General features: G+C 38.3%; 1 protein-coding gene across 4 annotated transcripts in view; it reads right to left on the minus strand.

The window, feature by feature from the left end:
• The window catches only part of nfic (nuclear factor I/C), a 116,662-nt gene extending 109,622 nt beyond the window's left edge, over positions 1-7,040 (minus strand). For 2 of the 4 annotated variants that reach the window (XM_039677538.2, XM_039677521.2), the window contains exon 1: positions 6,833-6,990. In XM_039677538.2, the coding sequence (XP_039533472.2) occupies positions 6,833-6,931 (99 nt within the window). In that variant the 5' untranslated portion in view covers positions 6,932-6,990. Of the gene's footprint in view, positions 1-6,832 lie in introns of all 4 variants that reach the window. The other 2 variants (XM_089119713.1, XM_089119711.1) reach the window with 2 other exon arrangements.
• Positions 7,041-12,518: the final 5,478 nt, after the last annotated feature.

Below are 12,518 nucleotides of genomic sequence, written 5' to 3' on the forward strand. Positions count from 1 at the left end.
TAGCACAATCAAGCATACTTTAAGTATATCTTTATTTGGACCTCAGCACTACTTACGTCTGACTTAAGTATTAAGTACAAAATTAGTTGTTCCAATTTAGCATATTTTTAGTGTATCAATTTAGTATACCAAAAGAACAATTTCAGGGTATTTATATTAGGTAGCCATAAATATGCAAATGTCTTGGCATAAAATAAATGTATTTCAAATACATTATGGAATTTTTTTTTTTTCATTACAGGGTGGATAAAGAGATAAGTTAAAACAGCTCAAACATGCATTTTTGTCTGAGACTATAGGTTTAAGCTTGGTCTGTGAAACCGGGCATGGGTGTTTTATTTTAAGCCAGGCCTACAATAGCATGTGTATAGTATCATTATGTATTTACATACTTTGTTAAGATGCTTAAAGGGTTAGATCAAAGTTACACATTTGGAATGACACAAGGGTGAGTAAATGATGACAGAAGTTTCATTTTAGGTGAACTATAAGCATATTCAACATCTCCTTTAAAGATTATATACTAGAGTATGCAGTATGCAAAACCCTCTGGGAAAACTATTAAGATGTTATGATAGCATCCCACAAGCTAAACTTTTAAAATGAGCTATTTGACTTAAAATAAAACACATACAACTCTAGTCCTTATTGGCCATCTAAATTCAAGTAGCACCTACTCAATTCTATTTAAATGTAAATTATTATTATGACCTAACATCACACAAAAATTCTGTTCAGTTGTGGTTAAGGTTCAATCATGGAAAACAAAAAACAAAAAATAAAGCAATATGAGATGTTTGACCCTTTACAGATATGTTACTGTGGTGTTGTGCTTTATCCCAACTATATGAATCATTTTCATGTGCTTTGTATTTCAGTTTTGGACACACCTCAAAGCTTAATTCCATTTTCTAACACAGATAAACAATGTTACATGCCGCATGTTTACAGAAATACAAAGATGATGCATGAGGTTTGGCCTGAAGCGGCAGTGTTTAGGGGTTGGGAGTGGGACTGTGTCCAATTACTGGGTGTCTTGGCTAAAGTAGACTGGTTGGATTTGTTCTGAATAAAAACAAGAGTAAAGTGTGACAACCCTAAATAAAAAAACTATGGAAAGTACCTGTAGTGCAAGCATGGAGTATTAAAGCAACACAGAATAAAATAATATATTGGTGAAATGCAATGCAGGTAAAATCAAACAACTTGTTCACACTTAAACAATTAATTATATAACTTAACCTAAGACTAGTTATATAAGTAAATATTGCCATTGCACAACAAACATATTTTACCCATTCTCTGGATAACTATCTGGAAAAATACGTGAAGCATGTCTACCCCCTTCTATACGTGAAGCGTTGTCTCCCCCTTCTGGTGACATGTAATATTGCAGCCTAAACAGAATTATCTTATTTAATTATAGAATTATCTGATTTAATTAGAATTATATTGATCAAATAAGAGAACACTACAAATGATTAGGGCTGTGACAGCCACATAAAGACATGTGTCCCCTATAGTGTATAAACCCTTATATGGTTTTTCAGTGTTTGATTCTTAACCCTCAATCTGTAGAGTTCAAAGTATCAACATTTTATGACTAAATGTTGAATCAAGTAGACAGTATAGGTAGTGGGTACTAAAGCAAAGCACTGAAAGAAATGCCCAAAGGCTGAGAGAGTTTAGACGCAACATCGCATGCAGCTGTCTGAAGATCCCCTCTCACAGATGGTGTCAGGATTATACTGGACGACTGGCATGCAAATGCAAAACAAAATATTTTCCTTTTTTAAGGTGGTGGATTATACGGGGGCTAAAAGATTGCTTTTTGAGTGCCTCTGCTCTGCAGTTCATTAAGAGATAAGCACTAAAGCTTTCAGATCCACTTGGCATGACGGAAATGTTTAATTGTGAGGCATTAAGACTTCATTTAGTTGCCAGCAGTACAGTTCTGCTCATAAATTTACATACCCCTTGCAGAATGTGCATTATGAGCCAGAATTAGATGGTAAATTGCTTATTTAGTTTTTAGGGGAAACAAATCTTTTTTAAAGTAAGGGGGAAAATAATGTTCACCTCCCAGGTATTGCTGCGTTGAGCGTCAGAGAATGTTTCCACCTTTTGTGATAGTTGTATGAGTCACTCAATTGTTCTGTGTGAAAAAAAAAATTGGATTTTAAAAGTCATTTTCACTAAAGGTTTATGCAGAAGAAATATGCTAGAAAACCAAAGAATGTGCAGGACCTGGAGGATTTTTCAGAAGAATAGTACTTGTTCATATGTGTAAATTCAGTTATTTTGTCTTGTGGATTATATGTAAATGTCTTTTAAGTGATGAAAACAGCTATTCAATACAGCATTTAAAACATGGCCAATTTTGGGCTGCCCCGCCATCAAGATTGGTGAGGGAGGAGGTAAAAGGTGCTGTTCACGCACCAGTGAGCTCCTCATGCACCTCCAGGAAGAAAGGCACCGGGGTGGGTTGCTGAGAACCAGCTTGCCTGGGTTGCGTACACTATTATCAAAGTTGTAGAAAATTGAAGTTGTTGATGATTCTGCCGGTGTCAAATGTTGAAGTCTCACTCGTTTTCTTTTTCGTTAGATGAACTTGCATGGTTGGTTTGACTCTGTTGGCTGGAGTGCAGACTGTGGCCTGCCAGCCCTGGTTCGGGAGGACACGCAGAGAAAAGGGTGTGAGTTGCGACAGACTTCTTCTGCCTTAGGATAAGTCGTTGTGCACTCCTGAGGTTGTCCATTTCAGTTGGTAAGGTTGCAGTTTCTGGATTAAAGAAAAACAGTCTGACTCTCTTTTGGGAGCATGAAAGCATGGCCAATGGTGCTTACGGCCTGCTTGGGCCTGGGGCTTCAGTGAAAGGCCCCCCCATATCAGCAGAAGCAGATCAACCAGATCAACCATGGCCATCATCTCCGGGTCTGACTCGGGGACCCCTGTCAAATGCAAAGGGGTAGCGGTGCTGAATCGTCATCCGCAGAGAAGTCTGACCCACCTTTTGATGCAACAATCGATATCTGTTCATCATTGGGAGTTCACCGTGATCCTCAGGTCACCTGCCCCACCACCTGAAGCAACCCTCGGAGAAGGGTCAGATCATGGCGAAGGCGCAGGGACTCCACCCCTTTGCAGGAAAGAGTCTCGACCATAGATCAGAGATGGTCATCTTCCCACAATGGGTACATGACATATCCACAAACGCTGCCTCAGCATGTTCAATGTCTTTGTAAATGTTCAAAATCTGCTTCACCGTCGCTGTGCTGTCGTCATCGTGTAAAGCCTGCCCCAACGTTTCTGATTGGTGCCGCGATTTCGGCGGATTGGAAATGGCCTTGAATGAGCTCTTTGCCAGACTAACTTTCAGAGCAAATCTATATTTGCCGGAAGTTGTCTGGGTTTTCCCAGGCTATGTGCAAGCTCTTTTAGGGACTGCTCTCCTTGGTGCTGAAGGGGAATGGTCGCAGCGAACACGGACAGGTCGTGCGCCGTTTCTCTTGCTGGCGATCTTACCAGCCGTAAAAACAGTATTTCAGCGCTCTCACGGCGCACCTTACCAGCTGTAAAAAAGCTTTGTTTTTGCACAAAAAAATGTGTGGCTGAACAGCTGATGCAAATGATTGCATGCCAATGTGCATTGGTTCGTTTATTTCCACTCAAAGTAGATTGGCCTCTCTAGCGAGGTTCCTATTCGTCAGTTACGACGTACGCCGAGAGTGACTGACTGATAGAGAACTGAGTCTGATTGTACCATTGTACAGCCACAGGTTAATCTGGTCTGTACACCCAAAGTCACAGATCACATGATCCTTAATACGGTAAATGGCTAAAGAAACATGTAAATGCCTAGGGGATTCACCCTCCCACCTCAATGGGTACTGACTGACGCATCTGTGAGGCCTGTTAGTGTGTCTCCTCTCCTCAATGACCATTCTCTCTAATTTTAGCCTCTCTGCTCTCTCTACTGCTGGGAATGATTCATGTCAGTTTCCAGACGTCTGAAGTCACGGGCTAGAACCACAACCCCCGTGCTGTCACCTAGAAAATCACTACGGGGGAAAGATTCATGGGCTCTGGTACAAATTTTGCCATCCTCTCTGTTTTGAGTTACCATCAAACTCTGCTGTTTAATGGGGTTTGGCGGTACAACCCTGAGGCGTACTTCCTGTTAAGTCTAAAGTGTTACGCATCCTGGTATTCGCAATTCATGCCACAATGCTGGATGTCAGGAATAGTAGCCAAAAAAGTTCTGCATAATAATAAAATCGAATAACGGATACATTTACTGCACCAAATTGAGTATTTAAATGATTTGAATATTTTCCACAACTTTGCAGGTTATTAACAAAGCAATTAAGCTGGTAATAAAAAATCAATTGACAATATTGTGGGAAAATAAATATTATAGATTTTTTTTGTCCATGCAATTAAAGTCAGTCGGGTCCAATGCTGTTTTGACTTTCATTGTATGAAAAAACAAAACAGTGAGATATTTAAAAAAAACAAAAAAAAAACACCTTCTTTGTGTTCCACATAAGAAAGATTTGGAAAACGTGAAGGAGAGTAAATGATGACATTTTTATTTTATTTTTGATGAACAACAAAATCCCATTAAGCCACAAGAAAACCTATAGTGTGCCGACCAGAGATTGTTTTAATAGCGTGTGCTCTTTAAAACCCAAACGTTTGATTTACCCTGAGCTTTAGCTTAAAGTGTAATTCTGTAAAAGTCCAACTTAGTTGTAACCATGTTTGTATTTAATTCAAAAACCACATTAGCCAAACTTAATCTCCTCTGCACAATTTAGGCACTACTTTAGGAAATCCCAAATTCTGAGGAGATGTTCTTTTGATTAAGTTTTCTCCCCTCCCTCTTATTTCATGAGTAGGAAGGGAATCAGATTTGACTGACCGTATTTGACCGAATCTTTGGGTTTCTGAGCTACAGTATAGGGAATCAAATTAATGTTTGTAAGCTGCAAAGTGCCACACACACACACCTGATCATTTAAGAAACCCACAGGTTTACATGTCACACATAAATCTACATATATTTTCCAAGAAGACCTCCAGCACTGAAGTTACTATGAAAAGGGAGTCTATAGAGGAGCTAAGCAAGCATAAACACCTCCACCCACACGTAAAATGCAAAAAAAACAAGATGAATTGCGATCACTTTGAAAACATTTTTGCTTCTCTCTGTTGTAAGTTGATTTTCATTTTCCGCTTGTCAGATGTGATTTCAAAAGGTTGTGGCTACAACAGCACAAGATGTGTAACCCTCCCACACGTCTTGAGCTGGGCACTCAAAAACATCACCAAGTTGCATGTATTCAACACTTTATATGCATTACACCTGATATAGTCTTAACAAGCAACTGCATAACGCATTGAAGATACGAGAAAATAAATAACTTGCTATAATGTATTGCTCGAAGGTCTAAAGGACAGCATATTTTTTTAGTTTAATGAAACAAATTATGAACACTCTTACAGAGAAAGTTTTGGGGTACGTATGAAGCCGAACGAGTGAAGCTTACAAGAAGGATCAAAGCATGAAGTGAATGAGTGAGAACATGTGTGAAACACCGGCTCTGAGAGCATGGCCATTTCTCAAACTGGGCTTGACAAACAATCAAAGCCCTTCATTTGTGATTAGTTATTAGTAAAGGCTCATAGCAAATGTTAATTGCCAAGTTAATTTAAACAAAAGTGTGGGTGGCTAACGCAGTAAAGAGTAAAAAAAAGGGAGGACAGAGAGGAAGAAAGAAACCAAGAGGAGGATAAAGGGTGGGCAATCACTTTTGTTATAACAGAGACGAAACAGGGAACAGAATCAATCCATTATCGATGAATAAATAAGCAAAACCGAAGACTTGAACACTGCGCAAACAAAGAACGTTCCAACAGAAACTGGCTGAGAGACGAAAAGAGCTCTCCAACTCTGGGGAACACGTTACGATAAGCTAAAACACAACGCATGTGAAATAAAACACATGGACGGAACTTCATGTGCTAATGATAATGTGAAACTAACAAAATCAGCCCATGTAGAACAGGAGCTGTACATATTGTGATATTCAAATGACATTCAAAGCATTCTCCTCCTAAACAGCTTGATAGTATGCCACATGTCATTTTGGAATCATTACAACAAAGCACTGTGGACAGTTATATGAGGTAAGTTAAAGAAAAAAAAACGTTTGGGTTTGATAACCTTTAAATAAAAAATGAGCTTGTTTTTCACAATAAAAAGAGAGAGAAGTTAAATAATGTTAAATTATATCTATTATATCTAAAAAGTCAAATTATATCTATATCTATTTTATTTATTTTTTGAAATATTAATTAAAAATATTAAATATTTAAAATATAATATTTAAATATTAAATAAACATTAGGTAAAATACATTAAGTCAGGAATTAATTTTTTTTAACTTTCTTGTTTTATTCCCGACAGTTCTAATAAATGTGTAATGTCACTGTGATGGCATCTTGTATGTATTTATTTTTGTCTAATAAATCAAATCAAATATTTACAATGTCAACCAATTTAAAAAAAAAAAAGTAACCGTGTCTCGATCACAAAAGCTTGCTGTCAACAACATAGTGCTCAGCTATTTTTCCAAAGTCATCTGAGGTCACCTGCTCATCACCCTACAAATAACACGTCAGACCCCTCAAACAATTACTCTACTGCCAATTATGTCAAGACTGTTAAACAAAAGATATATATATGAAAAACCAGCAACAGGTTGAATTATGTTAAAGCAGGTTAGCCTGAAGTTTCTTTAAAGTATGTAAAATAATAACACTCACCATCCACCAGGTCTTGGCTGTCATATCATAACACAGCTGCCATTTCACGGCATTCTCTGCCGCGTTGCCACTCGTGTGTGTGATGCTGGGGAGCTCCATACAGAGAGAATCAGATGCAGGAAGCGAAAGAGAGAGAGAAAAGGAGATGTGGATGTTCTCAGAGCAGTCCCAAACTCAGCCAAACAGGAGAAACAAGAGGAACAGAAGTGCAAATCCTCCTCAGCTGCCTCTTTCTTGCTCTCATCTTTACCTCCCTGTGTGGCACAGAGAGAGACTGGACAGTTTAGAGGGACAGAGAGAGAGAGAGAGAGAGAGAGAGAGAGAGAAGGGTGAGACCTAAAGGATTAAGATTTCGACAACAGTTCCCACTCAAGAGTCCACACTCTTTAACATGCATACACCCAGACCACATCACCATCACCACCACCACCACCACCGGCTGCTAGACAGACCAGCTAATGCCAGCTGTGTTAACAGTCACACACTCACACAAAACCACACTGCTTTGGTTTTATAAAGCACATGTATGAAGAAATTGGGAGTTGATGCCAAAAATCATATGAGGATAGAGAAAACATACATTCAAACATGCTATTTTCTTACAAGTACAGCTCACACACAATTGAACAACAAAAAGTAAATCCAACATTGAGACCTCGCCATGATGATGTCATCCAACATCAACAGACTTTTTCTTTTGACCTTGTTAAATCACGAGTTTCCTATCTGTATGGCTGTGTATTGGAGTCGAGTTGCAGAAGCCCCGTCTTCATACAGTAGTGATTCTCCCGCTTTGAGACCACATAGCTGGCAACCAGGGCACTGATTCTGTCCTCTTCATCATCTCTGATTCACACAGAGCTGAATAGAAAATGTTTTTGGGAGAAGAAATTATTATTATTATTTTTTTCATGCAAGAATGTGGAAATTAAAATGTTTTTTTTTCCACCACCTCCATTAACCACATGGCAATGAGAAGTCCGGCCCTTGCTTGGCCACAGGAGTGCTGAGTGAGTGTGGGGGACATGTGGGCAGTGTTTGTTTGGTTTACTTGCTTTTTCTTTTCCTTTTTTTTCATTTTGGAATTTTTGTTTTTTATCCTGCATCAAAGGACTAAGTGTCAAAAGCCCCCTTTTAATTAAACATATCACTAGCCACCCTATTTTTGACGAAAGAGCGGGCGTGGCCATTTTGAACCTTAATAGCCTATGAATGACTTCCGGTGTCGTTCACTTCCTTGTCCTATAGAAGCAAATAATGTCTCAAACATTTAAAAAAAAATAGCCTACTTCTGCATTGCAAAGTAAAGTGGATAGACCTGTTACTATACAAGTAGAAATCTCGTAATTACCGTAATTATGAGATTTCAACTTGTAAAAAGCATCCACGTCCTCGTAGATGTAAGTATGTGATGGGGGCAAAGTGTTTTGTCCCTGAGCCTTTGGTGGTGTAGAAAGCACATTGCCCTGCTTGGATTGATGTGGTCACATACATTCACTCAACTCATCCACAATAGAATCTAAGACATCCCAACCTGCAAGAAGCGATTTCAGGGAGGTATCTCTGGCGTTCCTCGCATCTTACTGTTTTGCTTGTATTGGGATATGAACAGGGGATGCTTGAATAGTAGAAAATTAAGAATTTCTTTTCCTTTGCATATCCTCCATCGTGTGTCCCACACCCAACAACATTCTTTTCATTTGTTTAATCTCCTCAGACAAAGAGGTAAGCACACTTTGTAGCCCATAACGCACAAGCGAATTAGCATTTTAGAACTTCCGGTTCCATTCCATCGTCCATCGAATTCCGACCTCAATGGGGTTTATGAATGAAATTTTGGTTAAATGGTTAAAAGTAAGGTATGTGGTTAATACAAACTCAAGACACTTTCATGTTTTATTCTACGACATAAAATACATCAATATTACTCCACTCTTTTTTGGCTTGAAAAGGGCGGGTGGCCAAATGGGACTAACGTAGACCGCCAGAGGCTGTCGAGGAGATTAAACGTCATCAGCTGAACAGTTTACCTCAGTCTGCTTTTAAAATATAATTGCTATTCTAACTCAAACATTCTGGGAAAATGTTTTTAGATACAAATTGAGTTGTTGGTACTTACTCGTGGTGACTTTGAAGTAGTGGGGCCGTGGTTCATTCATCTTGATGGCCTAACTGTCTTTAGCTTTTTTACGTCTTCTGGCATAGGCGTACGTAAATTTGCGAGTGGGACAAACCATTTTTTACCAGGGTTATATCGTCCCCACCACTTTTTACAACACCTCGCTGCACGGATGAACGAATACAAATAAATAACGTTTCCAGTTAACAAGCAGAGCATTCATTTCGTTCGTTTGTTAAATAAGAGGCTTTCTAGCGCTGAAATGTGTTTTTGAAATCAAGTGATCATCGTGCTCATTGCCGCTGCGATCAGTCGGGCGGAATCGCGGATACAGTTCTCTCTTGTGGCCTGTGTTTGCATGTTTGTGGCTCGCGCACAGTTTTCACACGGACCGTGACGAACGCGCGCAAGAACCTCTAAAACGCTTGACAAAAGTTCTACCACAGTACCATTGGACGATTAAAGTACATACGTAAAATAGTCGGATCTAAACCCAATGTTGCCTACCATTTAAATCGATTGCTGGACATCATAATGTTATTGTACATACATATCTGATTTAGCACTGTTTTAGCAAAAGTGTTTCCATGGAAACGCATCATTTCTAGTCAGAGAGGAAACGAATCGTATGATCGTATCTCGAAATTATAGGCTAACTTATATAATGTCTAAATTTTGTTAGGCTATAACAGTACATTGATAAAAAAAAAAATACAGGAAAAAACATCAAGAAAAATCTAAGATATGTAGGTGACTACAAAAATATTATGGTACAAGTAGAAACAAATGTAAAAAAAAAATAATAATAATAATAATTAAAAGAGGTTTAGAAGTTACCAACCAATACAAATACAAATTATTTAAAAACATTTGCAAATAAATATTAAAAATGAATAAACATGGTTCTGCGTAAAAGCTTAAAATAGATAACCTTTTACAAAGGTTTTTCAAAGTACAACAAGACGCATGTGTAGTAAGTGGAAAATCTGTTTACTGTTGGCAACTAGGCAAGGCGAGACAAATCCAGATCATATTGTCATTGATTTTAATGGGTTAGGCCTAGGGCCATATATTTGCTTTTTTGACTCGACAGTTTGTGTCCAGTGTAGACAGGATGTTGCATTTGCAAAAATATATATAGGCTAAGCATAGCCTATATGACAGGAGCAATAATGCTGCTAGTCGGAAGATTGAAAGCAATCCCAGTCATGATATTCAAAAATATTTTATACAACAATTCAACATATAAAAATTCAATATGTAACTGACATTTTAAGCTGTCACTAAACAGTTACTTTGTCTATTTTTGATCCACGAAAGACAATTGTTTCAGAAGAAGTCTGAATGAAACAGAATGCTTTCATCTCCCAACAACACAAATTAATTCGTTTTTTTCTGAACAAATCGGTTGAGTGAATGAATCAATGACTCACCCATAAAGAGTTACTTGTTTTGTTCTTGAAGGAATCAGTGTCCAAGTAAATGAATCAGCTGAATGAATAACTTACTTAATGACTCACTAATAAAATTCAGTTACACCTACTGCCGTAAATATGTAACCTTACCACTAATGAACAGTTTGAGAGTCTGCCTGGAGCGCACAAACAGACAAGTGGAGTGAAATAAACACTGAAAACTTCCAGTGCTGTTGGAATCCATACGCACATCGCACTCCAGAAACGCTGCTTGGTCAATCAAATTTCAGAACTAACTATACTGAATAATAATATATACTGTATTCTTTATCTTTGAGTCTGAAAAATGGGAAAGTCAGAACAACAAATAACTTGTTTTTATAGACCATAGCCTCCAAAGTACATAGTAATACTACTGACTTATATTCCTGCCAGAGGGCTGTTGGCCTACCACAATTTTGTAAGGACAGGATATTGGGTCAGACACTTTAACTCACATCCAGCATGCAAGAGAAAACAAAGCTCTCTGTGATGCTAAAACGAACCACATACTCACTCCTTGACTTTAGAAAGGGCATGACAATAGACAAAGAGCAAACCTCAGACAAGAATGGCATTTTGACTAACCTAAATGATAGTGTGAACAGCTCACTGCATCAGATTCGGCTATGCTGATGTTGTTTATGCATTGCTGTCATTAATAACTTGGCACTGGTTGTTTACAAATGATCTGTCATGGCACATCAGCCTTTACTACATGGTCATGGGCCATGGCAAATGAGGTCTGTGTAAAATGAGTCATGGGTGACACCAAAAAAGCAGCACCGAAAGTCAGAACAGCAGTTGATTCTTGACGAATTCTAGTCCGGTTCCAACAGGTTCAAGCCAGGCCTCCGTCCCAGCTGGGGGCTGGAAACCTCACTCATGTACATTCTTTGGTCATCCACAATGATTCGTGATCTATCCTTATTCTGACAATAATCACATGCTCTTTGCCAGTAACCTTTTCCTCTCTCTAATTGCCTTCTCTTAAAGGTTTTTCATGATTTTTAAAGGAGAGTGTGTGGTGAAACTGCAGAGTCACTCTGCAAGGACGCATCAAATTTGCCCACATATTCCCCTTCTGAGACAAAAAGCCTTTAGAAAGGATTTTTGAAGGGGAGGATATGAGCAAACTTGTAAAGTCCATATTATAGTGTATTTCTGTATTTGTTTTCTGTCAGACAGCCTTAAAGTTGGCATGAAAAGGAAGTTGCGATAGTCTTTTTTTCCCTTCTTGTGACGTATATTTGAGAGAAACGGTTTCTCAAACAAGAAAAACTGTAGGGTGGGACATGATTTTGTCTATCGGGAAAATTGATTGGATCATTGTGGTTTACTATTGCTGTGATGTCATGTGAGCGACACAGGTTGTCCCGCCCTCGTGTCATCAGAAAGAAGAAGAGATGTCTGCAAGAGGGAGGGGAAGGTTTTTTGATTAAGGATTGCAAGGACACATTTTTTTTTTTTAAATAATAATAATAATGTGTACAGATAAATCACATAATAAAAACTGCAATATTCCATAAAACGACAAAAATAAGAATAGTCGATTTTGATTTCATGGGGACTTTACAGCCTATGGTCCAGTGGCCTAATGGACAATGTTGGGATTGTGGATTTGAGTCTCACATGGTTGATGAGCATTGAGCATTCCAACGATATGCATCCTGTCAAACTTCCAGAACCCATGACATGAGTCATATTCTACTAAAATTGTACTATTATAGGCTACACCATAATGATTTTCAGATGTAGTAGGCATATCTTATTCAGGATTTAGCCTACTCTTCAACGTAATTATATAAAACTCAAATAACATGGAGCAACATCTTTATGTGGGTTCAACTATTCTGAAGACGTTTTTTTTAAATTAAACAATATGTGGTTTTGTTATTTACCTAATAATATATTATTAATAAAATGTCTACAGCACATGCATTTGGACGTGGCCGTCCTATAGGTCCCTAGTGTTATTGGCGGGCCGTGCATTTCACACCTAGGCCTTCAGTGGTGTCCTACCCGAATGAATAACTTTTAATAGTGTAGCAGAGCACAGAGTCTCTATAATTGTTTTGAAATTGCTATAAATGAGTTTGGAAAAGGCCGGGTA

The sequence above is a fragment of the Pimephales promelas genome, chromosome 14 (assembly GCF_988280905.1).
Source record: "Pimephales promelas chromosome 14, fPimPro1.hap1.1, whole genome shotgun sequence".
Lineage (NCBI taxonomy): Eukaryota > Metazoa > Chordata > Actinopteri > Cypriniformes > Leuciscidae > Pimephales > Pimephales promelas.